This window comes from Elgaria multicarinata, chromosome 3, assembly GCF_023053635.1.
Source record: "Elgaria multicarinata webbii isolate HBS135686 ecotype San Diego chromosome 3, rElgMul1.1.pri, whole genome shotgun sequence".
NCBI classification, from domain to species: Eukaryota; Metazoa; Chordata; class Lepidosauria; order Squamata; family Anguidae; genus Elgaria; species Elgaria multicarinata.
In genome coordinates this window covers 47,960,278-47,986,222 of record NC_086173.1, presented here as the reverse complement: position 1 = coordinate 47,986,222, position 25,945 = coordinate 47,960,278, and the positions used below count along the sequence as shown (strand labels likewise).

The 25,945-nt window shown below is 46.3% G+C and overlaps 1 protein-coding gene across 3 annotated transcripts in view; it reads right to left on the bottom strand.

The window, feature by feature from the left end:
* Positions 1-22,438, bottom strand: part of CYTH1 (cytohesin 1) — a 62,579-nt gene extending 40,141 nt beyond the window's left edge. For 2 of the 3 annotated variants that reach the window (XM_063120141.1, XM_063120143.1), the window contains exon 1: positions 22,360-22,438. In XM_063120141.1, coding sequence (XP_062976211.1) covers positions 22,360-22,387 — 28 coding nt within the window. In that variant the 5' untranslated portion in view covers positions 22,388-22,438. Of the gene's footprint in view, positions 1-5,640; positions 5,665-22,359 lie in introns of those variants that run through there. The other variant, XM_063120140.1, reaches the window with a different exon arrangement.
* Between the last annotated feature and the right edge of the window lie 3,507 nt (positions 22,439-25,945).

Here is a 25,945-nt window from a genome sequence, read left to right as displayed (position 1 = left end):
TGTTTCCAGGTGTGTTGCCAGGAAGGCCCATAACTCCTAGGCTCGACAGGCGGATGCGAGGACAGGGCTTCTGCGCCCTTTACAGTTAAACAGAATATCAACAAGTGGACTATGACAAGGCACACCTGCTGACTTTCCTTCCGCTGCCTAGGCACAAGAGCCCTAGTTCTTCCTTGCATCTGGTCACCCTAAGAGCTGTCACCACAACTTCCCCCCAATGAGCTTGAAACCCCCCATACAACCTCAAACAAGGGCTAGTGGCAGTCTGTCTGCAACCCCACCACTACTCAGGGCTAAACTACATGCCACGTTAAATACATACCTTGCCACTGAGCCTAACTTTCTTTTTTTTAACTCCAGGTAAGTACATAGGGCCCCAATTCAGATCAGGACCACTGGGCACAGATAAGAGAAGATTTAGGCCTTCCCCCTGCCTCTTCCCCCTCTCTTAAATGTCATTTAGCTTTCAGAGAGAAGAGCATGAGGGGCCAACCTGAGGAGCAGGTGCAAAGAGTTGACACAGACTGCACCTAAATCGCAAAGGAATGGCTGGTTTCAAGGTTTTTAAAAATACAGAGCTGTGGTCTTCCTCTGTTAATCATTTAGGAAAGTCGAGTTTCAAGGATTCACAGAAAGTAAGCTATATCTTGGTGTTCTGTATTTTCAAGGGACATTTCCTTACAGGATATTGAGTAACTTGCTATTTGAAGCCAAGTTAAGTAAGCGCAGATAAAGAACCAGACCTGCAGTGCCCTCTGCTGGTTAAAGAAAGGCACCATACAGCACCACTTTTGCCTTCGACAGAAATTTCATATTTGGAATACACTCCTGGGTCAGTACAAATAATTTCCCTGCCACTATCTCTACTCCATTTTAAGATATTCAGACTGCAAAAAGAATTACACATTTCATGAGGCGACAGCTATTTGTACGGGGCCATTACGACTATAGGCTACTCCTTGCCCTCTAAGGCTTCTGGAAGTGATGTCAGAGAACACGTGTGAATCACTCTAGAGTCACCCTGCAATGCTGCCAAATCTTCCCTTCTCTATAAGCATCATATCCTGATAGATGCCAGACAGGAGGGCACCCAGACCAAGAAAATAATGGAGGAAAGCCAGTTAATAAGCCAAAGACAGTTCTGATAACATCCCAACAGTCTTCGTTCATTTACCCCTTTCCCCTTCTTCTCTGCCCACATCTTCATCCAGTTCCCTCCACACAAAAGGTGGAGCCTGAGGGAATCGTTGTAGAAAAATGCATCCCCCAAAACTCAGTAGCAAAACCAGTAACGATCACACTGTGGCTGGTTACAGCTCTTGAGCCATTCAAAAGTTGCTCCCAGGCAGATCAAGAAATTAAACATAAGTTAATGAGTAAACTTTCTAGCATGCCCACATCCTAGGGACGCAGCACAGAGCTGCGTCTGACCCCTCCATTTCCCAGGCCCGGACTGCGGCTGAGAGAGTACAGTCTGTGTGATCTAGAAGGCTCTTAGGTAGCAGATCCCTATGGATCATGGCCTGAGCTGGGGACTAAGGAGGACATTGCAGGGGTCTGTAGCAAAAAGGAAGATATGAAGGAGACAGGTGATGACTCTAAGAAGCATGCTTTTAGATTAAGAAACTTTGAATAGTTCTCTGATTCAAAGAGTAACACACACATGCTGAAGAACCAGCCATAAACAGGCTTTTATTTGCCTCTACCAAGTTGCCAGGCAAAGAGACCACAAGAGCTTCCTGCCCCTCAGCTGCTGTTGCTACCACATCCTGTTTTCCTGATGACAGCTGCCTCTCACTGCTGCATCAGAGAAAATAAACGTCAATGCTGCCAGGAAAGGGCTCCCCACTCCAAGTCTGCTACATCTACCACTTTAGCAGCAGGACAGCCTGCTCCCAAATTCACACTTATAAGGGACACACACACACAAATCTTCACACTCACACCTGAGGCATAACAATCCCAGATGTCTGGAGCCTCCTGGTTGTGCAGAGTGGAGGCCTGGTTTCCATGGACACACTGGCTTCCGTTTCCATCAACTCCTGCCAAGTCAGAATACCCTTCTGCCTCAATGTTGGGGATGGATCCAGCAGCCATCTGGGAAAAGGCTATCCCCCATGTCCATGGAAGTAGGGAGAACATAAACAGCCTCTTGGATTCTCCCTCACATACTTCATGACAAACTCCAGCTGTGCCCTCTTTCCAAGCTGCTGGGTGATGAGGGAATTCCTCTCCCAATCTGACACAAGACTGGCGCCCGCCAACCATTGCTCTGTCATGCACATCACTGCCAGATGGCATGTTGCAACTCAGACAGTTGTAGCTGTGTTAGTTCTACAGAATAATGCTTAAGATAACAAAAATGTATTTTTATTGGACCTTTGTTTGTGGAAGACAGTTATGTGCTATTTTGAGTTGCACAGAGTAGTTCAAACAGCAGAGTGTTGATTTCTATGTCACTTGAAAGCTGACCTACCACTGTATCATCAGGTAAGAGTTTTCACTTTCCCCTTCTTGTATTTCAAGTTATTCTCCATGAACCATGAATTAATGCCTGCTCTGCATGTTCAACGATACCACCCTTTAGACCAGGGGATTTGCTTTTCTCTTGTTGCTGAAAGTCTGTGCCCCAAACCTTTCGACCAGAAAACTCAAATTCTGAATCCAGAATAAATAACTTGATTAGGGAGGCACAGTTTTGATTTTATAGTATTTGGAATTTCTTTAGGTCTGCCGGACTCGGGAGGGACACCTGACCTGTGCAAAAAAAGGTATGGTCAACTGACTTATTAAGGCTGCCATCGTATGGTCCCTGGGAGGGTGTCCCAGATGCCATTTGATTTTTTGGCTCTCTCCGCCCTTTGAAGGTGGTGAGAGAGAGGTCAGCAGAAACCTTTGCAGCTCTTAACTCTCTGACGTTGGAGTTCTGACAGTAGTAGAGGCAAAATAGGGATAGTTGTGGGGAGGGGCATTCTATGGCAGGAGAGCCACAGACCTCCCATGCCCACAACACACACTCAGAATGGGAGGAAATACCAAACTAGCCTTAGAGCTACATATCTCATTTTCTGCCCACTGGCATCAACAGGTGTGAAACAGTTTAAGGAAGGCAAAAACAGAAAAGTAAAGAAAAGCCATTCCTTCTTCTCTTCTGCAGGACTTTGGATTTTTGGAGAGCTCCAATGTTGGTGCTCCCCATCCCAAGCAGTATGATTGCTCTGTAAGCATTTTAAAGCTTTAATTTTATTGGGGAGACAAAAAGATGGGCGCCGACTGTGAAAACAAATCAGTTAAGAATGAAATCAACTTTTTTTAAAGAAGTAACTAACAATGGTAGATAAAGTTTCAATAAATGTGAATTCACTGAACTCTTTGAACACCTGGGTCAGCCTACAATTACTACATTTTTAAATAAATGCAATTAAAATAGTGATCTTTAGTATCAGCTTTAAAGACTAGCCTTTTCCGGCAGGCCTACCCAGATGAATGTGAAATCAAGATTTTTTTAAGATGTGTTGTTCCCTGCCTCGATCCAAAAGGAGAGGCGGATATGAAATCATCATCATCATCATCAATAAAAGTTTATGTTCCTGTTTCAAGATACCTGTAAATACATCAGGTGGTTAGTAGGAGACCCTTTGCTATATTGCTAGGGTTTTCTCTGACTGTTGCAGGGCCAGAGAGGCTTCTATGGGGGGGGGGGTAGCCAGCAGGGGGCTCTGTGGGGTAGAAACGCCTCCTGGGGCCTCCCACAGTTGCCCACTCTTAGGGCCTAGGGTGATGGGGAAGGTTGGAAAGTACCATCATTCCTTGGCTACCAAGACCAATAGTGGTTACTAAGATCAATGCAGAAACCCCCACCCCCCACCCCAGCCATACATTCAAACTTTCCTCCATAAATATTATGGGCTAGAAACTTACTCTTTTTTCAGAAGGGAAAAATCAGGTTCTGAGAATTTTGGGGAAAGCTACCAGATTCTACATTAGTTGCCCTATTCAACCGTAACAGCTGCGATCAGCTGAGTCATTGAGATTCCTAAATTCCTTGGCAAAGACAGAACACAAGAAATAGAAATAAGTTAGGCATTATCTCTTATTCTTTGGGACCAGTGCATCACAACAGTCTAATCTAAAACACAGGGTACAGCAAAACCTGGGGCTTTGCTAGTGAACCAGGGAGTTCAAGATTACAATGGCAGGCTTAGCAGAGAAGCCAGTGTCTGTACTTGAAATAACAGCCTCTTGATTTTAAGTGGCTTTAATACTGGATCCTTCTACCTCATCTACTTCCACCCACCCAACCCACCCAAAAACCACAAACGTATCAGTCGAATCAGTACTCACCGCCCATCCGGTTATCTCACAGTAAGGAAGTAGAGGCAAAAAAACAATTCTATCCCATCAAGTATTCACACTAGGGTTGTCACCTTTTCTCTAATAGGGGGTTCTGATCAACAGGCAGACATTCATCAGGTGAAGCTTTAGGCCTCACCAAATTTCAATGCTGGAGAAAACCTGCAGCCAATTTAACAGCTGTGTGATGGATGTTCAAGAGGCAGATCTTGTCAGGAAAAAAAACTACACAGTAATTTGGCCAGTTATCTGGTTTTGCTCCTGATTCCATTTGCTCTGTTTAACGTGTTTTGCTATTTCACTACATAACATTGATTTTACTGTAAGCTGCCTTGCCCAGTATCCTCCTCTGGTAAGGCAGCTAATATTTCTTAAAAATGAGATGACAGGGTTGAGCATGGAGCAGGGCCAAGGCCTCAGGAACAGGCTATCCTTCATATGCCACAAGGCAAAGTCCAAATTGGCCAGCAGAACTTTGTGACCCATTACAGTACAGCCCTTTATAGAAAATATTCTCCCCCTAGGAAGGTCGAGCAAGAGGTCACAGCCACAATCCCACTGCTAGACATTCAATCCCTCCACACACTTTACAAGGGCTGCTTCAAATTACAATTCCCCCCACCCTGCTTTATTCTCATGTACACAGAAGCAAACATAAATCCAGGTGTACCACCATAGATAGCACCTGCAACTTCTCACAAAATGTACAGATACTGAGAAGACATAATTAGTGGCGTCCAGAGGGAAAACTCATTTGTGAAGTAGCATGGAGTTTGTATCCAGTTCGAGTCTCCGTGTGTGTGTGTGTGTGTGTGTGTGTGTAAACAGATTCCCACAGGGGTCAAAAGGAGATATAATTTCTAAATCATTGTAATCAAATGCAAGGCCATGGACCAACACTACCCCACTCTCCTTCCACCCATATATGCTGGAGGTTTTGCTGGTTCCTGAACCAAGGACTCAGTCGGATGGACTCCCCGAGTCCCACATCCCAAAGCAATTCAGTCACCTTTGATGGTGCAAGCTCCAGCAGACAAGGTTACACTTCAGCTGAACATTAGTGCATTAATTCTCAGTAAGTGGAAAGCTACAACACGATTAAAAGGCACTGAAACTTTGGTCCGAAGCCCTTCCACTCAGAGGGGCACCAATACGCCTGTCATGGCCTCTCTCGCCAGGTGAGTCACAGCAGAAGGTGACTAATCTACCCCTCCCCTCTGTCTTCCTACACCCCACTTTCTCTGCCATCAGCAAGACACTCCTGGACAGGGAAAGATAAGCACTTACCTGGCTTGGTGGTCACCAAGGCGGAGGGGCAGAGGAAGGCTTGGAAACTGGAGGCACAGAGCTCACTGACGGTGCCCATGATGGTGCCTCGACACAACACCCCTCTCAAGGCTGGGGAAGTGCTGCTGAGGAAAGGCTTAGCAGGTCAGAGCCAGCCAGAAGCAGGTGGGGAGGAGAGCCCGGTTTCAGAGCACCAAATGGCTCTTCCAAGCAGCAGCCGTGGCGGCCCCCCCTGCTTCCCAGCAGGAGGGAGACACACGCTGCGCAAGGGATCCCCAGTCCGGCTGGAGCAGAAGGAAAGTGGAGGCTCCCACGCACTGAGCCCAGCCAATCCCGGCTCCCCTGCCAGGAAACTATTACTACTACTGTACCGTACCACCGCCGCAACACACACAAAGCCACTTAGAGGGCAATTCAGTTTGGGAACTTTTCCCTGGGTGCCCCCTGACTCCACCCCGGCTGCTCCTCCCAGCCGCCCAGGGGAGGTTTGGGCAAAGGGTATTTTTAGGTCAGTTTTATCCGGCTTCATTATTAGAGCTTTTAAGCATCTAGTGAGCTGGGCTGTTGCATAGCAACAGTCCCTGCATAAAGGGAAGGTGCACGAAAATGTAGCCTATACAGATGCCGCCAAAGACTGGCATGTGTGTGGAAAGTGCAATCAAGCAGTGGGGGTACAAGTCTTAGAGTAGGGAAGCCGGCATGGCTCTTGCTTCCACCTGCTCAGCACTACAGAAGAAGAATCGGGAGCAGCACTGTGTAGATCTTTCTGGTAGGTCCAGTTTGAGACCACTTCTTTAGAGACAAGACGTGCTTTTCCCAGGAAACTGTTTCCACCCAAGCAAGACGGCGGAGCAGATTTTCCAGCAGCACTCTCATGGCAAAGGTTTCAAAACGTAAAAGGCTGCAATTGCATGCTGCAGTGTGGGCCTGGCCGCTATCGGCTGATTCTCAGCTGTTCTCTTAAAAGGTTTTGAGCCCTCAAGAGAACAGAAAAGTCAGCTGAGAGAGCTTGGACAAGAAAGAGTCTTGCTAGCGCTCCCCTTCGTCACAGTTATTGGCTGCCTTGCAACTTACTGGGGGTCACGCAGAGCTTGATTTGCACACCAGCCCCCAAGCAGCGCACAAGTTTCTTCTACATGTCGGCCTCGGCTTTTTAAAAGACCATTTCTGTAGGCAGTACGAAACCAATACCTTACAGAAAGAGGGATGTAAAGGATTCAAGGTAACTGAGCCTAACTTGCATAAATCCTTCAGAAAACAAAATACTTTTTTACTTATCTGAGCAAGGGAAGGCAAATTGCCCTTAGCCTGGCACAGAATGGGAAGCAAGAGTAGTACATGATTTCCACAAAACCATGTTTATGCGAAAAGTCAGCCTATACCCTGAAAGAGCCAGGACAATTGATGGACTGATAAGAGACAGAAAGCTGCAGAAAGAAGTCCATCCTTTTATATTTTTGCAGTGTTTCAACTTTTTTGGCAAATAAAGCTGATTTGAACCCTTCTTCATCTCCTCCCCTGCCACTTAGTCTCAGAGAGGCACAAGGCCTCCAGCCCAAAGATCCACCTTACACTTCTAATCCAGCCCAGTACCTTTTATGGAGCAGCAGAAGTCTCACTAGCAAAGCTGGTGCTATCACTGCATCTACAAGGATGCAATAAACAATATTAGGTCCAGATGGGAGTGCAACAGTACGAGCTCCACTTGAAATGTGCAAACCAGGCAAGACACATGCCACTACTCCAAAAAGGTTACATAGGACAAAACAACATAGCTATCCCTACACCCAGAATTCAAGGATAAAAGGAGAAATTTAAGAAAAGAAATGTGGGGAAATTGATTGTCAGGTGTCTATACTGGGTGCAGGCAAATGGCACGGGGTTGCTTCTCTGGGGAGTTCATGGAGAATAACTTGGCTCCACGACAGACAGCCAAGCAAACAGGATTCACTATATCCTCCTGTCTTCTTGTCCGATTCCGCACCCGGCTTCTCTTTCCCAAGTGGCCTGTAAAGAGCCATGACCTTCAGTATGGCCAAAAGCTCTGTGGTACAAGGTTGAACAGCAATTAAAAGAAGGAGGGACTGGTGGGAGCTCTACAGACACAGGTGCATGTGTGCGGGGGGTGGGGGGGAGGACCATCCACAGATGCTGGGATGGAAGCCTAATGCTCAAAGAACAAGGCTGCATTGGGTAATCAGAAATATGAGTCCAATACCTTGAAGGCAATCCCACAAAAGCTCTCTTAGCCACTGGATTATCCAACCAATGGCCTTCTGCTCGTATCTAACCAAAGGCCTGCTGCTGGGATGGAATGGGATGGGTCAGGGGGAAACCTGCCTGTCACTGTGAAGAGAAACGTAGCTTGTCTTAAGGGGCTCTCCCAGCTGCCTGGAATTGCTGGTCTAAAAATTATAAGCGATTTCCCTGGAAGTTTCATTTAGATGAAGCACTCTCAAGCTACTTCCAGAGTGCCTGGAAACGAAATACACAATGTCAACTTCCTCTTTTACAGGAAGTGCAAGATAATGTTCCTGCTAACAGCTAAACTGCTAGAAAGTGGAGGGCCAAGGAAATCCCCTCAGTTTCATAATAGTTTGATAAGCTTTGGGATCTACTGATCATGGGATGGGGTGGGGGAGAAACGACATTCACTAAATCAGATTCACACAAAAACAAGCCAAACCAAATACTTTTCATTTGGCTCCAATCCTCTTGCCTCTCAAGCAGAGAAGACTCAAATCATCCTTCCCTAGATTAATTTAGTTTGGGAGCCTAATAACCAACATCCACAGTAAAACTGGCACTTAGGTCTCTTTTTTTCCTGGTCGATACTCATCAAGGAACAATTTCTCATTGGATAATAGAAGGAATGTTTGAGCTGTAACTGTGCATTTTCTTCTTTTTTTATTATACAGTTTATATGCTATTGAATAGAAATAAAATAGTCTAAGGAATTGCCAGACAACTGTGCCATTCAATTAAATAGCAAGTTGTGAAAAATAAAGCACAGCTTTTAAGACAAGACATTTCTCTGCAGGATGGAGTGTAGGAGGGGCAGAAATGTGCAAGGTATGCAGAATGTGGATAGTGATAGAGCACATGCTTTCCATGCAGAAGGTCCCAGGTTGAATCCCTGGCTTCTCCAGGTAGGGTGAGGAAAAGAATCTTGCCTGAAACCCAGGAGAGTCATTGCTGCCAGTCATGTCATATAATCATAGAATAGTAGAGTCTGAAGGGCTCTATAAGGCCATTGAGTCCAACCCCCTGCCTATTGCAGGAAACTACCTTAAAGCACACCCGACAGATGGCTGTCCAGCTGCCTTTTGAAGGCCTCTAGTGTGGGAGAGCCCACAACCTCCCTAGGTAATTGGTTCCATTTTTGCACTGCTCTAACAGTATTTCCTGATGTCCAGCCAGAATCTGGCTTCCTGTAACTTGAGCCCATTATTCCATGTCCTGCACTCTGGGTGGTGACAATATTGGGCTAGATAGGCCAACGGTCTGACATAAGGCAGCTTCCTATGTTCCAAGGGTCAATATATGCAGTAAATAGGATGAAAGAAAGAAAAATAGTGAGAAGAGGGTACCCATTCAAAAAAGGCTGACACTTCCCTTGGCCCAAGCATCAAGCAGTCCAGAGAAGCCCATCCCACAGATGAGTGGCTAATATGGGCAGCCCTTGCCTTTTCTGTCAAGGCACTCAGTTGTGGAACGCCCTTCCTAAAGAGACCCACCTGGCTCCTATGTTTGTAGTCTTTTTGGTTGTATTCTCCCAAACATTTTTAACTGTTCAAGTGCATTTCAAACTGTGTTAGTGCTTTTTATTTCCTCCAATGCTGCTGTTTTTGTTTTTTACTTTTTATTTTGTTTTAAAATTGTTTAGGCTTTGCATTGTGTTTTATTACATTTCCATACTGTATGGCTTTAAGCTTTATTTTGTGAACTACCCAGAGAGCTTCAGCTATTGGTGGGTGGGAGAGAGAGACAGAGAAAAAAATAATAAATCAAACTTCAAAATCTCTTGTGGATTAACTTTCAGGATTTGCAGTGCTAGTTCCACCTTCTATTTTAAAATAGACATCAAAGTCTGTGATATGATCTGCAAATGAGGTCGCTGGAGACTTTAACTACTGGAAGACAGCTGGCAATAAAGGTGTGTGCCCCTAGGAAAATCCCATTTAGGGTGCAGCAGGACTTTTTCTTCCTAAACATGCATTAGATTGCACCGCTTAGTTACTTTGCTGCCCATCAAGTACCCTGGAGGCCCTGAAGCACTTTTGGCAGACCCCTTTTTGTTTCACAAAACTTCATTCCTTTGGCATCAGTGCCCATGATCATAACAGCAGGATACTATTATCTAGTCATATGCTGCCTGGTAGGAGCAGCTCAACACTGTAGGGTGGTATTTGCCACCATTATCTGCCACACGATGCGGCCAAGCACCCAGAGGATGCTACTCGGTTTGTGTCCTACATGGTTTGGGTCCAGGTTACCTGTGGGATCGCCTTCTCCCGTACAATCCACCCCGCACACTCAGGTCCTCTGGGAAGAATTTACTTCAGTCAGCAAAAACTAGATTAACAACCGTTACCCAGAGGACCTTCTCCACCGCCACTCCCAGACTGTGGAATGGCCTGCTGGGAGAGATCTGCCAACTCAATAGTCTTTCTGAATATAAAATAGCAATAAAGACTGATCTCTTCCGGCAGGCCTACCCAGTCGAATTTTCAGACCTCTGGCTGTTATTTTAATAATGTATTAGTTTTTATGTTTTAATCAATTTTATGTATTGTATAATATTTTGTATTCCATGTTGTTCCCTGCCTCGATCCAGAGGGACAGGCAGGTAATAAAAATTATTATTATTATTATTATTATTATTATTATTATTACTGCTGCTGCTACTACTATTATTATTATTATTATTATTATTATTATTATTATTATTATTTGAAGCGAAGATGGCAGTGTTTGGATTGCCCCTTTTTCCTATGCTTTTTAAACAAGGACAAGATGGCCTTGTTTAAGAGTCCATCTTGTCCTTAAACAAGGACAGGATGGACTCGATGGCCTTGTAGGCTCCTTCCAACTCTGCTATTCCATGATTCTAAGATCTGCCTCCTAGATCCAGGGCTCCCCCATGAAACCCAGCTATTGATGTTGCTTACACTGTACTCTGCCCAATAAGCCTCAAAAGAGGATCTCAAAAGGAGTCCCATGATGACTTCTGCCCCAAATGAGTGGGCCGAGCGAAGAAAGGTTGTTCTTTTCGGTGGAAATCTCCCTGCAAAGGAACAGACAGCTCTAGCTAAAGAGCACCAAGTGCATCAAGATAAGATACTGTTTCTACTTCAGATTCTGAGCATGCACATAGCCAAGCAGTAATAGGACTAGGGACAAGTGTGGTGCCTCAGAACTGGAATCTAAAATTATGTGAATAGCATATAAATGGAAAGTTGTCCACCAAGACAGAAAGCCATCCCAGTATTGTTCAGTCCTAGAAAATGAGAGAAGAGGCATTTCTTAGAATGGGACAGCAAACAGTTAATATTCCTGGTTTCAGCAGAATGAGACTAGCAAGCCAGAGTACTTACTGCATTATAAACATAATGTAGTCTTCTCCAATTTGGCACACTCCAGATGTTTCGGAATACAAAAGCATATGGAGGTTACTGGGCTGGGAAAGGTTAGCTTGGAGCAATACCTCTAGGAAAACTGTCAGTGTAAAGGAGAGCAGATAGACTCCGCTGGGTAGAGGACAAATGGGTGATGTAGTTGGGAAAGGGTAGTTTTAGCTTGATATTATTACGTACAATGTTTTAATGACAAAGAGCCTTGGTTGACCACCTGGAGGGGGGAGGAAAGACAGATTGCCAAGCCTTGGCACCAGGAAGACACTTCTTATCTATCAAAAGATCAATCATCATCATCATCATCGCAGAGGCAAAGGGAGGTATAAAACGGCCAGAAGGAGGGGGTCAGGATGAAACAGGAGAGAAACGGTATATAGTTGGGGGCCCACCCCAAACTCCTTGTCTTTGCGAAAGGATGTGGAGAGACCTTTGGTAGGGTGGGGGGCAAGGCCCTGCTTTTGAGTAGTCACAGCTAAGATTTTATTGTTTTAGTCGTTACTTGTTTTTATGCTATGCATGCTTTTATGATATTTCTAGTTATTCTCCCTATGTATCAACCTTACCCTTAGAATTAATAAAGTCTTCTACCTCACATAGTGAGCTTCCTTTGTCTTGGTTTGGGTCCATGCTAAATTCAGTGGTGGCAGCTCACAGAAGGGCTTGTTCTACCTTTACAGTCAGTACTGGCCCAAGTAAGGTGCCTGCCCATTTCAGCAGTTGCATGCCAAGGTCAGCAAGGCAGAGAGAAAATAGGCAGTGGGGAGAGAAGGAGGCTTAACCCCTCCTACGCCTGCTGATACAGCAAATGCTCTCTGGTCCCTCCCAAGCTTACTTCCAGTTTCAGAGCCCAGCTAGGGGGAAATATTTAAGAATGGCCCAAGTGTGGGGGACAGAACTGGCAGGCATGGGGGGAGAGGGAAGAGAGCTAACCCCACACATCCTTCCACCCACTGATTCTCCCCTACAACACTCTCCCCCTGTCAGGCACGTACACACATATAAATGCTATGAGAGAAGCCTGAGGTTGGGAAGCCTGTTTGTTCTGGACATGGAAAGGAGAGTTCTGCCTGCTGCTTGTGGCATAAAAGCTGCCCTTAATTAATAGTGGCACTAGCTCCATTGCTTTCTCACCTCTAGAGAGCAGCAGTGCATTTTCTGCGGCCGTACTTCCTCCTTGCTTCCCTCTCTCTGCCATGCATGCCCTCCCTCCCAGCTCCAATCCCTCATTCCTCCCCAGCTCTTTTTACAGAAATCCTTTAATCCTGGTGGCCGGTAATTCTCCATGCAGCAGGATTAGTGCCACTGCCAATCTGCTCCAGGCAGGGACAGGAAACTCAGACACCCAAACCCACCTGGGGGAAACTAACTCTCTCTCTCTCTCTCTCTCTCTCTCTCTCTCTCTCTCTCTCTCTCTCTCTCGTGTTCTAGGAAACCAGAAAGCAAGAAGGTGACAAGTCAGCAAACTAGATAGCACAGGCATCACATACAAAGGGCTCCTTTCTGGTGCCAAACAGGACTCCGACAAGTACTTTACACAATCCAGATCAATCCTTGCTTCTAAGGCATCATCAACCAGTCCCAGTGTTTGAAGGCAGGAGAAAGAAGCAGCAGAGATGCTTTGGGGTCATCAGGGAAGCCAAAATGCAGAAGCCAAGTTCTGCAAGTTTACTTAGATTTTCTGATTGGTGTCATTTGCAAGAATCTGGATTCCTGGAGGAAGTGGTTACTGGCAGGCTGGGAAGGTGGAGGATGGTGGGGAAAGGCAAAAGATTTCTGGAGTACAGATTGAAGTGGGGAGCAGAGAGAAGAGGCTGTGCGTAGGACCCACAGGGAAGGAAAAGGTGGTTCTATCAAATTCCTATACTGTGAAGACCCTCCTTTCAACCTCCCACTTATCCAATGAACCATTGTGCATTCTAACAGATGCTGCCCTTCTAAAGGATTCAAATTTTTCCTACCACAGTCAGGACTAGAAACACGTTCTTTGAAAAAAAAGAATGAAAGCAAGATTCTCATGCTTTTTCTGGTGGCAAGGATGGAAGTTGAATGAATTAACCTGGACCCATGTGCTTTTAAGAGGGTTTTGGGGGGGCTTGCTTCCCCACATACATGTAGATATTTTTCCTAACACTTCATCAATGCAGTTAGTAAGTGGTTAGGAAGAAATGGAGCATTTGCAGCTTCTTCAAAAGTGAGGAACACACAAAATTGGTGTACTGTGCTGAAATAGCAAGCATTCCTGACATGTGAAGGGGAACTGGCAAAATATCTTTTGAGGGTAAGGAAGAGAGGAGTTGAAGCCTACCCCAGGTGGAACTGCATCTGGGACCTGTATTTGAAACCTGTGTTTCTCTTGTTCACCTTTGGCCAAGCAGCAGCTTGTTGCAGACAGCACTACCGTGAATTCAACCACCCTAATTCCTTTTTCCTATGATCAGAACCCAGAGACAGAAGACAAAAGTTGCATCCTCAGCAACATTCCAACAGCAGTCCCTCCCTCCCTCTCACCCACCCTCCTGCTTAGGGCCAGAGCGAAGCGTATGCACATCTAGTGCAAGTTCCTCTGTGAATGTGCTGACCCAGCAAACCATCTTTGTTCTGAAGTGACTTTTAAACACAAAACCACCGCTCCCCTATGAGAAACCATTTGCCTATAGAACAGCGTAGCTACAACATTGCTAAAGAGTGAGGGTCAACTGCTCCACAGGAGCCCCCTTGCACAGATGAATAAAGACTAGGCTGGAAATGAACCACACAGCCTGAATTTGGGAAACCTAACACAAAATTCTGAAAATCTCAACCTTCTGTTATTTTCGGTGTGTGTGTTTTTAATCAAGTTTCTATCCTTTTAGGACATCAATGAAGTTTTGGAGGTACTGGGTAGTCTCAATATAATTGCTCAAAACCCAGAGATGATCAAAGAGATGCTTCTAATAATCACAAGACAGGGAACTGTGTGAAATACCAAAGCCCCGAACCCTCTCACACTTCTGTTGCCCATTAATGCCTCATATCTTTGCACCGTTGCTTGCAACTCCAGCCCATCTCCCAGCCAATAAGAACACAAGAACACAAGCGAAATCTAAGCACATTTGCATGACGTAGTCAAATCATATAATGTTTTTACCAGGATGGACAAGACACAGCACTAGGGTTCTTGCTTTCCTACTACCCTCATCACTTTGTTTTGAACTGCTAGTCCTACCAGGATAGATTTTTTAAAAATCAGTGATTTTAATCCATCTATCTATCTCATAGATTTTAAATATAAACCCGATTTTTTTTAAAAACACCAAATTAATATAGTGTATTAGTGTATCACTTAATAGCAGTTACAATTAAATATCATAAACCTGCTAAATCTACACTTAGTCTCATAAAAAATGTTACATACCAATCACACACGGATATTCATTTCAGTTTTTCATCTCATGGAAATGGTTCTGTTCAGCCTAACTACCAACTATTGCCTCTTGAAAGTTCTGGGCTTTCAATTTCTCTGACTAAAGTCACATGTGCAAAGACACAGGCTAAATAGGATTGCTGTTGTTCTGTGATTATATGGTGGTGGAGTTGGTCCAAGCAAGGCAAAGGAGTTAGTTAAGATAGAAAGATTATAGAGCAGGGTGGATAAAAATTGATGTTTTTTTTAAATAAATACATAAAATGGATTTCTTTCAGTCCAGTAACTATCAAACCTTGCTTCAACCTATCAGTCATGGGTATTTCATTTTTGTTTGCTACTTTGTTTATTGTGAGGATCAAGATAGAGTGAAGAAGAAAGGAACAACACCTGCGGGGGAAAGAGAAGACAAAATTGACCAGAAAGCATCTTCCTATATTCCCATGCTAAGATTGTAATCCTGGGAGTAAGCGGCACTGAACTCAGTGGGACTTATTTCTGCGTAGACATGTATAGAATTGTGCTGTTGACTTCAAATTGTCATGGGTACTGGTCATAATTAGGATCTTATATGAAAACACTAAAAATATCCCACCCAAGTTTTTTGGGTTTTTTAAAGGAAAGAATTCAAAATGTATCCATTGAGACAAAGAATTCAAAATTTATCCATTGAGCCTGCTTGTAAGAATGAAACAGTGTAAATAACAGTCTATTTAGTTGTAAATTAAAATGGCTTTAGTGGTCATATTTGCACCATGGTTCAGGAAATACATGAAAACATTCAATGAGAAACTAGATTTAAATTAAACATTCTTCTTGCCGATTTAAATCATGATCTAAAACCAGGGGTAGGCATGGGAGGGGAACCTGCTGAGGGCCCACTGACATTATTATTAATAATTATCATCATCATCATCAACTACATTTATATTCCGCCCCATAGCTGAAGCTCCCCTGGACCTGCTTCTCCTCTTCACCATTGCAACCCCACCAGCACAGACTACAGAAGTGGTGAGAGCCAGTGTGGTGTAGTGGCTAAAGTGTTGCACTGGGAGTTAGGAGATCTGGGTTCTAGTCCCCACTCAGCCATGGAAGCCCACTGGGTGACTTTGGGCCAGTCAGACTCTCAGCCCAACCCACCTCACAGGGTTGTTGATAAAATGGAGAGTAGGATTATGTACACCACCTGGGTTCCTTGGAGGGAAAAAGGCAGGATATAAATGCAATAAATAAATAAATAAATAAATAAGAGGGATCAGCAGTGGATGCCATGGACTACTTACTCGCTGGCTCGCCGCCTGTCAAGCAAGTAAGTGGCAGCAATGAGGAGCAATAGCAGCTGGCGACAACAGCAGGGAGAAGGTGCCATCATTGAAGGAGAGGCCCACGGAGGGTGCCTTGCCCAAAGGCCCTCAAAAACCTGGAGCCCACCCTGTTTAAATCGCTGATTTAAATCAATCCACCCTGAGTCCGACTTAAACTTCCAGGTTGTCCAAGCAAAATTCAAGAATCACCATGCACAGCGCCATAAGGAACCCCCTCCCACAAGACACTATGTCTGTGCACAGCATCTCTCCCAGAAAAGAACCAATTCATTTCATGACCTCAGAGCAGATGTGTACTCAACCATCTTGCTTAGTAAAAGTCAAGAAATAAATGCACTGATGCTCAGAGTGCTTCTGATTAATCATACGGCATCACAGTAGAAGAATTAACCCACACATCCACAAGGAGGTTAAAAGCACAGGGGATTAGTGAAAATCACCCAGTGATTGGATTCAATTAGAACACCAATGCCCAGTCAGAAGTAGGAGATTTTGGGGAAAGTGCACCACCTGCTGGCTTTATAGCATCATTTCAGAGCCCCCAACCTGATCCACTAACCTGAGTTAGCTTTTTCAAAGAAAACTGGGCTCCAGAATACTCAGAGCTGTGAAGATCAGGGGGCAAAGAATGTGTGGCGCTAAAGGCTTGTTGGGCTGAAATTCTCACCAGCCCAAGCCAGAATAAAAAAAATGGGGAGGGATAATAGTAGCTGCAGTCCAACAACATCAAGAGGGCCATGCTTTCCACAACTCTGGTGTAGGTACACTTCCTCACTGGCAAGGGCGGCATGCATATGTACAGCAGCAAGGTCATAAGCACCAAGTGAAAGCAGAATTGCCATCCCACATTACTGATGGAGCACAGAGCTAACACCCCACCACCCCCATTGCAGTTCTATAGCGCTAAAGAGCCAATTGTGGATATAATTATTAGCCCACGGTAAACGGGGGCACTTGTGACCCTGAAGTTACATACATTGCAGGCAGCTGCTATGCGTCTGGGAACATATAGCAGCTGCCCACAAAGTATGCAAGTTTCTTCAGCATTTGAATGGAGGCTGTCTAAAGCAATTGAATGAAACCCGAGACCATCTCCCACCATGTTTGGGTCCAAGGCCTGCAGATTTTATTTCCAACCCAACAGACGAGAAAATACTCATTGAATGCAAGCCACAAAAAGCAGAGAGTAAAGATTTGCAAGCCATACTCTAGCAAAGCAGACGACCCGAGGTATTGCACTGCTACGGCAAAACAGCAAAACCCAGGAAAATGTGCACTAAAAATGAGTTGGTGTTAGGGGTGTCAGAGAAATCTGCAATAGACTGAAATCAGTTCAGATTTCTACATGTCCAAAGTGCTGGCTCCACAGTGGATCAGCTTTTTCTGAGTTACATGGATTCTGTGGGCTTACAGACCAGTTTTCACTTTTGGGGAAGAGTTGCACTAATTTTGCATCAGCGCAAGTACACATTAGTGCAAATGCGTAGATTCACATTAGTTAATGCGCATCAGGGCTAATGCAAATTAGCACGTGAAGAACTAAATTCTGGTTTAAAAGAAATCTGATTCTGTCAGTGAGAAGACAATGGAACAAAATCTGCCTATCTGTGAAAAACAGACAGAACGTTTTTCACAAAATCCATACATCCTATTTGGTGTTGCTGTGCACAGCTGAACAAAAAACCTGCAGCTGTCCAGCCCTCTCCAACCACATTAAGCATCCATGAGTGGGAAAGAAAATGGGAACAAGGGGGAGCCTGGATAGACCTTGGCAAGCCGTGTCAAGGGAAGGGCAGAACAGTGGGAGGAATGAGTTGAGCTTGCGTGACACCGAAGAAGAGGAACCAAGTTATGGGGCAACCACCCAGCTAGGAGAAAAGATATGGTACAGAGGATGTGGCATTCGTTGCATGAATGCACACACAGTAGTTTCTCTCCTCGTTCTCATACTGACATAGCACTGGTAGAGAACTTGCAAAACAGTTTCAGAGTTTGCTCCCTGCATGGGGATCATCAAAGTGGAAGACATTTCTACAAAGGCCTCATGAATCTCAACTCACAGCCTAGCCAAATCACTCTGTGTCAATGTTCCTAAAGGCTCATTTGATGGTCCTGTTCAATAAGAATCCTGTATTCCAGAGTTGTCCCTCAAAAGCTTTTCCGGAGAGATTCTTGCCATCACAATAGAGTCACATCCATTTGCAAGAGTGCCATTGCTCCCTCTTTGGCTGGAACAACCTGACAACTCCCATGCAAATCTGGATAAATTTAGCTTCCTTGTAAACAAATAGGCTAGCAGCTGGCTTCAGAAGTGACAGCGCTCAGAGCTGTCCTAAAAGAAACACAGCAGGCTTACTTTAAAGTCTCTAGAAGGACAAGACATTGACTCTCATGCCTGGGGGATGCCCCTGCAGGGCACTGACAAGGCTATTCCAGATTAAAATAACATCAGTTTGGAGTGGAGATTTTCTTCCAAAATACTTTTCCATCTGAAACATAATACTAGCAGGGTACCAAACAGACTCTTCTCCCCATCTCTCTCAATTTCGTCCTAGATGACGGGCAGGCAACTTGTGCCCTCCAGATATTTAGGGCTACAATTCCAGAAGCCCCAGCCAGCATGGTCAATGGTCACGGATTATTAGAGTTGCTGTCCAAAACATCTGGAGGGCCCCAGGTTGCCTACCCTTGCTCTAGATGAGAAAGGCCACTTCTGAGCCTTTCCTAAACCACTGCTCAGATTGCTCAGTTGGAAAGTTTTGAACTGCACAGAGTTACAATGTCCACCCATCCCTCCCCCACCCCATTCCTTCTGCAATCTTGCTGACACCTAAATTGAAAATATATTCTGAAGTAGATTAAAATCATTCTGAGGCTAGAAGAACATCTAAAAGTTGAGAAAACTTAAGATCTCTTTTTAAATGACACTTTTAAAAGATACATGAATTGGAAATATTTCCCAGACCTTGTCAATACTATTGTGGAGAAGCCACCACCATTACATTATTTTACAGCAAATACGAGATCCAGAGAAAATAGCTAGCTTGAATATATACATCTGTCAGAGGCAACCAATCTTAAGGCTTTCCTACCAAGACACAGCTCTTTCTCAGAGTTTTCATCATACAACAGCCTTCCCCAAGGCGCTGGACTGCAACTGCCATCTTTCCCTGCCGGCATGGCCACTGATGGGAGCTGCAGTCCAACACATCTGGAGGGCACCATGTTGGGGAAGGCTGCCATACAGCTTGCCTGAGATGGAGGAGAGCAGAGAAGAGAGCATCTGTCCCTCGTTGTCCCCAAGTTACCTCCATGGATGAAAATACAGGAGCCTCCATGTGACTGGGCATTGCTATCCAGGTTGGGAACACACAGGGGCTAAATGGCCTGGTGAGCAGAACTGGGCAGCATGCCACTCGCCTGAAAGGGAGATTATCACTGTACATCTAATCCAGCCCCCACTCCTGATGAGAAAGCCACTGCATGCATCCTTTTAGCATCGCTCCTCTTTCCGCAGGCATGGTGGCTGGGATCATCGCAAGGAGTAAGCAACAATGCTGGAACATCCATGTCCAAGGCAAGTCAGGGAGAAGTGTGCTGGTGGCACAGACATGTGCACATGCTGCTGTAAAGCACTGCTTGCCTCTTAGGCACATCCAGCTGCTTCAGTGGCTGTCATCTTCAGCCCGGGTCTCTGCGATAAGCAGATATATGTCCAAGCTGCCCTGCTCAAAAGCCACCTGAGGTTCAAAGCTCAGCATGGACACATCAAAGGGTATCTGGTCCCATAGGCCATAGCGCTAATACACTGGAATCAAGAAAGCCCAGGGTGCTGTACACCCGACAGGATACGCCACGCAAGAGAAGGAATAAATTGAGCCGATCTCAACCATTCCAGCATGCATCACAAATAACACAGAGATTTGAGCTCCCAGCTCCACTGGGGAAGCCTCTAAGTCAGCCACTCACCCATAACTGGGTCATACATATTTATTCATTCTCCTGGTGCAACGACACTGCAGAGATGCTCCCAACATTAAAGAATTCAAGTGGATCCAGGGGAGACGTGAATGAGACTAATTTAAAGAACAGCACTGGGAGTGTCTGTCCATTGCAGTGTCATACACACACAAAGCTGAGTAAGCAAAGGATTGCTGCTGGCTCTTTGAGGCGGGGTCTACAACTGTGTCTTATACCTCACCTATAAGCCAATAAGTAACGAAAAAATATTTTTCGCACAGGGTGTGACCTCTACAGTTCATTTCATCTATGTACATAATGTTAGATTGTCTTCCTCCAACCTGGCACCCTCCAGATGTTGTCTGACTACAGCATCCATCATCCCCAGACAGTATGCCCATGCTGGTTGGGAGTGATGGGAATTCTAGTCCAATACATATGGAGGGTGCCAGGCTGAGAAAGCCTCTGTACATAAACTGCAGTCATTCCAATTATTTTCACAATACATGCCTTGGATCAATATGTGGCCTGTACATCTCTTCCCTTCCACACACACATCTCCTCCACATGTGGAGGCAAATCTCCTCCACATTACGAAAGAAAAAGGCTACCATACTAAGAATCTGCACACCAGATGAGAGCAAGACAGTGACAGCAAAAAATTCTGGTCACAATACAGAAGATTCTGCTTGTTTCTTTAGATAGAGCTTCTGAAAAGACACACACTTTTAAGTTCTAGCCATTGTACAATCGTTTGTCATAGCATTTCTGAATTTATTGCAGTTCCTTATATATGTCAGGAAGTGGGTCCACTCCACCTCCTTGTGCAAGACATGAAAAACGTTTGCCTTTCTAAAAGCTTCAAATCCTCCAAGCCTGGGTCTGCTGATCCCTGGGTAGAATGAATCCATCTCCTGGGGTTAAAAAGTACCCCACCGCAAACGCTCTGACCATGACCATCTTGTGAGCACGCTGCACACACTCCCTCCCACCGTTGCTTCAGGATACACATGCCTAAAGCTGCAATTTCAGTTCGCATAAGAACAGGGCCTGGCCCTGAGCCTTGTGCAAGTCACACAAGGTGTCTGGCAATCCACCCATTCGGGACTCACCCAGCAGGCCAGCCGAAGGGCTCCCTGCCACCCTATACCCTGCCCCACATTCACAAGTGAATAATCGGCACACGCAGGAAACGGCAGGCAGGCGGTTTGGCACATGGGTTAAACATTGCTATCAGTCAGCACAAGCCCTAAAGAACAGGATCCACCCTCCCTCGGGAGAGGCACAAATATGACAGCTGAACCACAGCGCAGACCTAGGAATTGCCCCATTCCCCCCACCCCCATCCACCCAGCAGCCAGACCCAGAGCCGTCTGGGGAAGGACAGTAAGGCAGGCAGAAAAGGGAAGCATCTGCTGCCCATGCAGCTGTTGCTACCCCGTGGTCATTCCCACAACCGCCCCCCCCCCCCCATTCTCTGAGAGGGAGTTTACGCTTCCCTGCTCAGCTCCCGGCCTGCACGCAGCCCAGCGGACAAACGCCCGCTGCATGAAAAGTCTCCGACGGAGGCACACACGGAGGCCAGCTGTCTCTCATTAACCCTCTCCTCAGCGCTGCGCGCAAGGGCGGTCGCCCCGACCCCCTCCCCGCCAGGGCTTTTAAGGGAGCCCCTTTCCCAACCGCCACCTCTCCCGGAGCCCCCCGCAATCCACTTCAGGCTTAACTCCCCAGCCCGGGAAGGAACAGCTGCCCTCCCCCTAGACTACAGCAGCTGTCTAGGAACCTCGCAACGGGGCAGCTGCCCCTCGTCCGCACACACGGAGGGAGGGAGGGATTAAGGAAGGAGGGGGCCCTCCTCGCCCTGCCGCCTGCCCCCCGCCCCCCAGCTCCAGAGCGCCCCACGACCCCACTCGTCACCCACCGCCCCTCGCCTCGCACCACTGCCTTCCGTCGCATTACAAGCCACGGGCTGATTCCCCCCCACCCCCCGCCCCGGAATCCCACCTTGGATTCTGGACTATTCGAAGTGGTGCCCCCTTGCAGACAACTCCCTGACCCCTCGGGGCAACAGGCCATATGGCTTTCATTTGCTGTTTGCTATTGCCTTCCCCGCCCTCTTTCAAAACACAGAATGCAAAAAACAAAGACTCGTTCCCCAAATCCAGATGAGGCAGGTGTGTGTGTGTCTGTCTGTGTGTTGGGAGCGAGGGGTCCCCGCAATTCAAGCCAAGGACAGTTCTCCGCCCAAGCAACAAGGGCCACTCCCCCTTTATGCCACCCGCGAGATCAAGGCAGGATTACTCCCCCCCGCCGCCACCCTCACCATGGGTAAGCATCCCGACCCTGATTCCTCCCCAATCCCTTTGCGCGCATTTTAATTCATTCGCTCGCTCACCGTATCCACTCTCCTCTTCCTCCTCCATGTTACCACCCAGAGCTCAGCACCGCTACCGCTGGGGGGATGCAACGCTCGGGCCGCTACTCTGCAAGTTCCTTCCCACCGCCGCGCGCACGTGATGGCGGAAGGAGGAGCCCCGAGCTGAAACCCGACGGGAAAGAGGTGCGGCGTTGAGACCACGTGATGCGCTCCGGTTTGCGAGGGCGCCGCTTGAGAGAGACCAGCGTGGCTTCTGTCCCTCCGCAGGATGGAATCCAGTGAGAGGGAGCCGGTGTGTGGTGTGGAGAGTGTAGGACTCCAGTTCTATGAAACTCCCTGAGTGACTCTGGGCCAGTTACTGACTCTCAGCCTAACCTACCACACAGGAGTGTTGAGAGAATAAAACAGAGGAGGATCACGTGAGCCACTCTTGGAGTTACTTGGAGAGAGGGGAAAGGCGACATATAAATGTAATAATTTACATTTAATAATAATATAAAGCCTTACACGGCTTCAGACCACAATACCTGACGGAACGCCTCTCCTGACATGAACCTACCCCTACACTATGCTCAACATCTAAGGGCCTCCTCCGAGGGAAGCTTGGAGGATGGCAACAAGGGAGAGGACCTTCTCAGTGGTGGCCCCCAAATTGTGGAATGATCTCCCCGACAAGGCTCGGCTGGCGCCAACATTGTTATCTTTTCAGCGCCAGGTTAAGAATTTTCTCTCAGGCAGTTAACAACATATGCTGAATTTTTAATTGACCCCAGAATAGTTGTTTTGAATCAATATTGTTTTTATGCTTTTGATGATTTTAAATTTTTGTATAACTTTTAAACATTGAGTTTGTTCTGACTCTATACTGTTAGCTTCACCCTACCCGGTGCCTGTTTACACTTCCCTGTGCCTGTTTGCATTCTCTTTCCCTCCTTATTGTTTACTACAACTTTATTAGATTGTAAGCCTATGCGGCAGGGTCTTGCTATTTACTGTGTGGTCTGTACAGCACCATGTACATCGATGGTGCTATATAAATAAATAAATAAATAATAATAATAATAATAACTTTTGTAAACCGCCCAGAGAACTTCGGCTATGGGGCAGTATATAAATGTAATAAAATAATAAACAATCCCAAGTGTGTCTGGTTCGCTGGACTCGTTGGCTGAGTTTGGACAATACGCTAATCAACTGTTGATTTCCATTTTGCTCCCATTACCCACCCACCCCCGATTAGCATGTCGTCAGAACTCGGCCACCCCGCTGGATAGAAAATGGAACCGCTACTCCGCTAAAACCCACCTTGCATTCAGACAGTCAGGCAGAACCAGCGTCAAGTCAACCACGCGTTAACCACCTTGGTTGCGGGAGGATAGGGTGGTTAAATGAAGGTGCATTAAGTCTCCATGAAATGACTGGAGAAAATAGGAGCCAGACAGCAATACGTGCCAGGATGCCACGGACGAGAGTCTCTCTTGCATGGTTTCCTGTGTTTCAAAGTATGTTGGGAGGGGCGGGAGTTGACGAGCAGGTGCACTGCTATTAGAACTCGGGTGGGCAACAGGTGTTGGGCTGTGACCCGTCAGCCCTTACCAGCTTATGCAATGGTGAGGGCTGATGGGATTTGCAGTCCAAAAGCTGGAGGGTCACAAATTGCCTGTTCATGTTACTAGTAGTTTTGAGGCTCACCAAGAATGTAGTGTGATTTAATGCAATCAGGGTTCTCATGATGTAGAACAGAAGGAACTGTTTTCTTTGACCAATGGAATTCCCACCCTCTCCCATCTGGAATTCTGACCAAGCAGCCAGGATGGACCCCTAGGATTCTGCTCTCCATTATCTCTCATCTGGGTGGCTCTTCTAGAAAGTGAGGTTAGAAGGTAGCACATAGGACTGGTTAATTAGTTCATGGCTTCACTTGTCGCAGGGGATCAGAACAAAAGCTGGCTGAGTTTTTGTTTTGTGTGTTTTTCAACGGAAAAAGCAGATGCCAAGCACTCTGCTACTGTTGTGTGAGAACGATCATTCAACACATAAACTTAAGGACTAGCTAGCTAAAGTGAGAATAATGATGTTTGGGGTAATTGGTTTAGGTGAACCATTTGGAACGGCTCTTAGCCAGGCACCTCTCCACCGTGCCTTGGTCCAGCTCCAGCTGAGAGCCCCCTCCCTCCTGCTACCAACTGTCTCTGCAGAGGCCACCAGTGAGGGAGGAAGCAGCAGCCAGGCACCTCTCCACCGTGCCTGGGTCCAGCTCCAGCTGAGAGCCCCCTCCCTCCTGCTACCAACAGTCTCTGCAGAGGCCACCAGTGAGGGAGGAAGCAGCAGCCAGGCACCTCTCCACCGTGCCTGGGTTCAGCTCCAGCTGAGAGCCCCCTCCCTCCTCCTACGAACAGTCTCTGCAGAGGCCACCAGTGAGGGAGGAAGCAGCAGCCAGGCACCTCTCCATCGTGCCTGGGTCCAGCTCCAGCTGAGAGCCCCCTCCCTCCTCCTACCAACAGTCTCTGCAGAGGCCACCAGTGAGGGAGGAAGCAGCAGCCAGGCGCCTCTCCACCGTGCCTGGGTTCAGCTCCAGCTGAGAGCCCCCTCCCTCCTGCTACCAACTGTAACTGCTGAACTTTGCAACTAAGATTGTAGTGCCTGAATTTGCTTTCCTTTCCCCCCTCCTCCTCCCTCCCAATTCCCTTTCCTTTTGTGTCATGTCTTTTAGATTGTAAGCCTGTGGGCAGGGACTGTCAAGAAATACTTTTGTAAGCCGCCGTGAGAGCCTTTTTTGGCTGAATGGCGGCATAAAAATCCTTAAATAAATAAATAAATATAGCTAAAGACTGAAGTCAGTCCTCCCATCTTTTCTTCTGTATAACTTCTTGTACTCAAGGGGAAGTCAAACATGTCCATTTCCTCTGGGTGTATTGCAACGATTTCTCAAAATGTGAGGAGAAGCTTCTATAGTGGTGTAAAGGTTATTGCCAGGGTAAGTCCAAAACTTTCCCAATCCTTTTCTTGTCTCAATAGATCAAAATGTCATCTTTCCATTCAGCGCAACACAGGAAGCAGTAACACACACACACACCTCATAATGGAGATCACGAAAGCAAACTTCTACTGCATCGTAGGCTTTTAGCTTTCTTAATAGCACTCCTTACATTGATATTGCATTCCCTTTCTCTTTGAGAGCCTAGCCCTCAGCCCCGAATAACAGCATTTTAAGTTTTGGCATAGGCTATATTCGCACTACTAGTTTATTAGTGGAACGTACGAGGAAAGTGCCCTTATTACTGAAGTAGGGATTGGCTCGTCTGCAACAGTAATTCAACATTAAATTGCATTTAGGCACCCTTGGCAGGTACATGGGTAAGCATTGAAAAGTGCTTAGTTCTACTCTCCTAAAGACCATTTCTACATCAACAGACACAGACCAAGAAGCAAGAGGTTATGTTCTTACCCCCCTCCCTCTTCTCTCAATTATTGCCCCTTCCAAAAACAACCACCCACCTTCTACTTCGGCTGCATTTTTGTTTTTCTTTAAAAAAGGGGGGGGGGGCATCAATATAACAAAAATAAAGAAAAATGTTAGCTAACAAACATTCATTCTGAATGC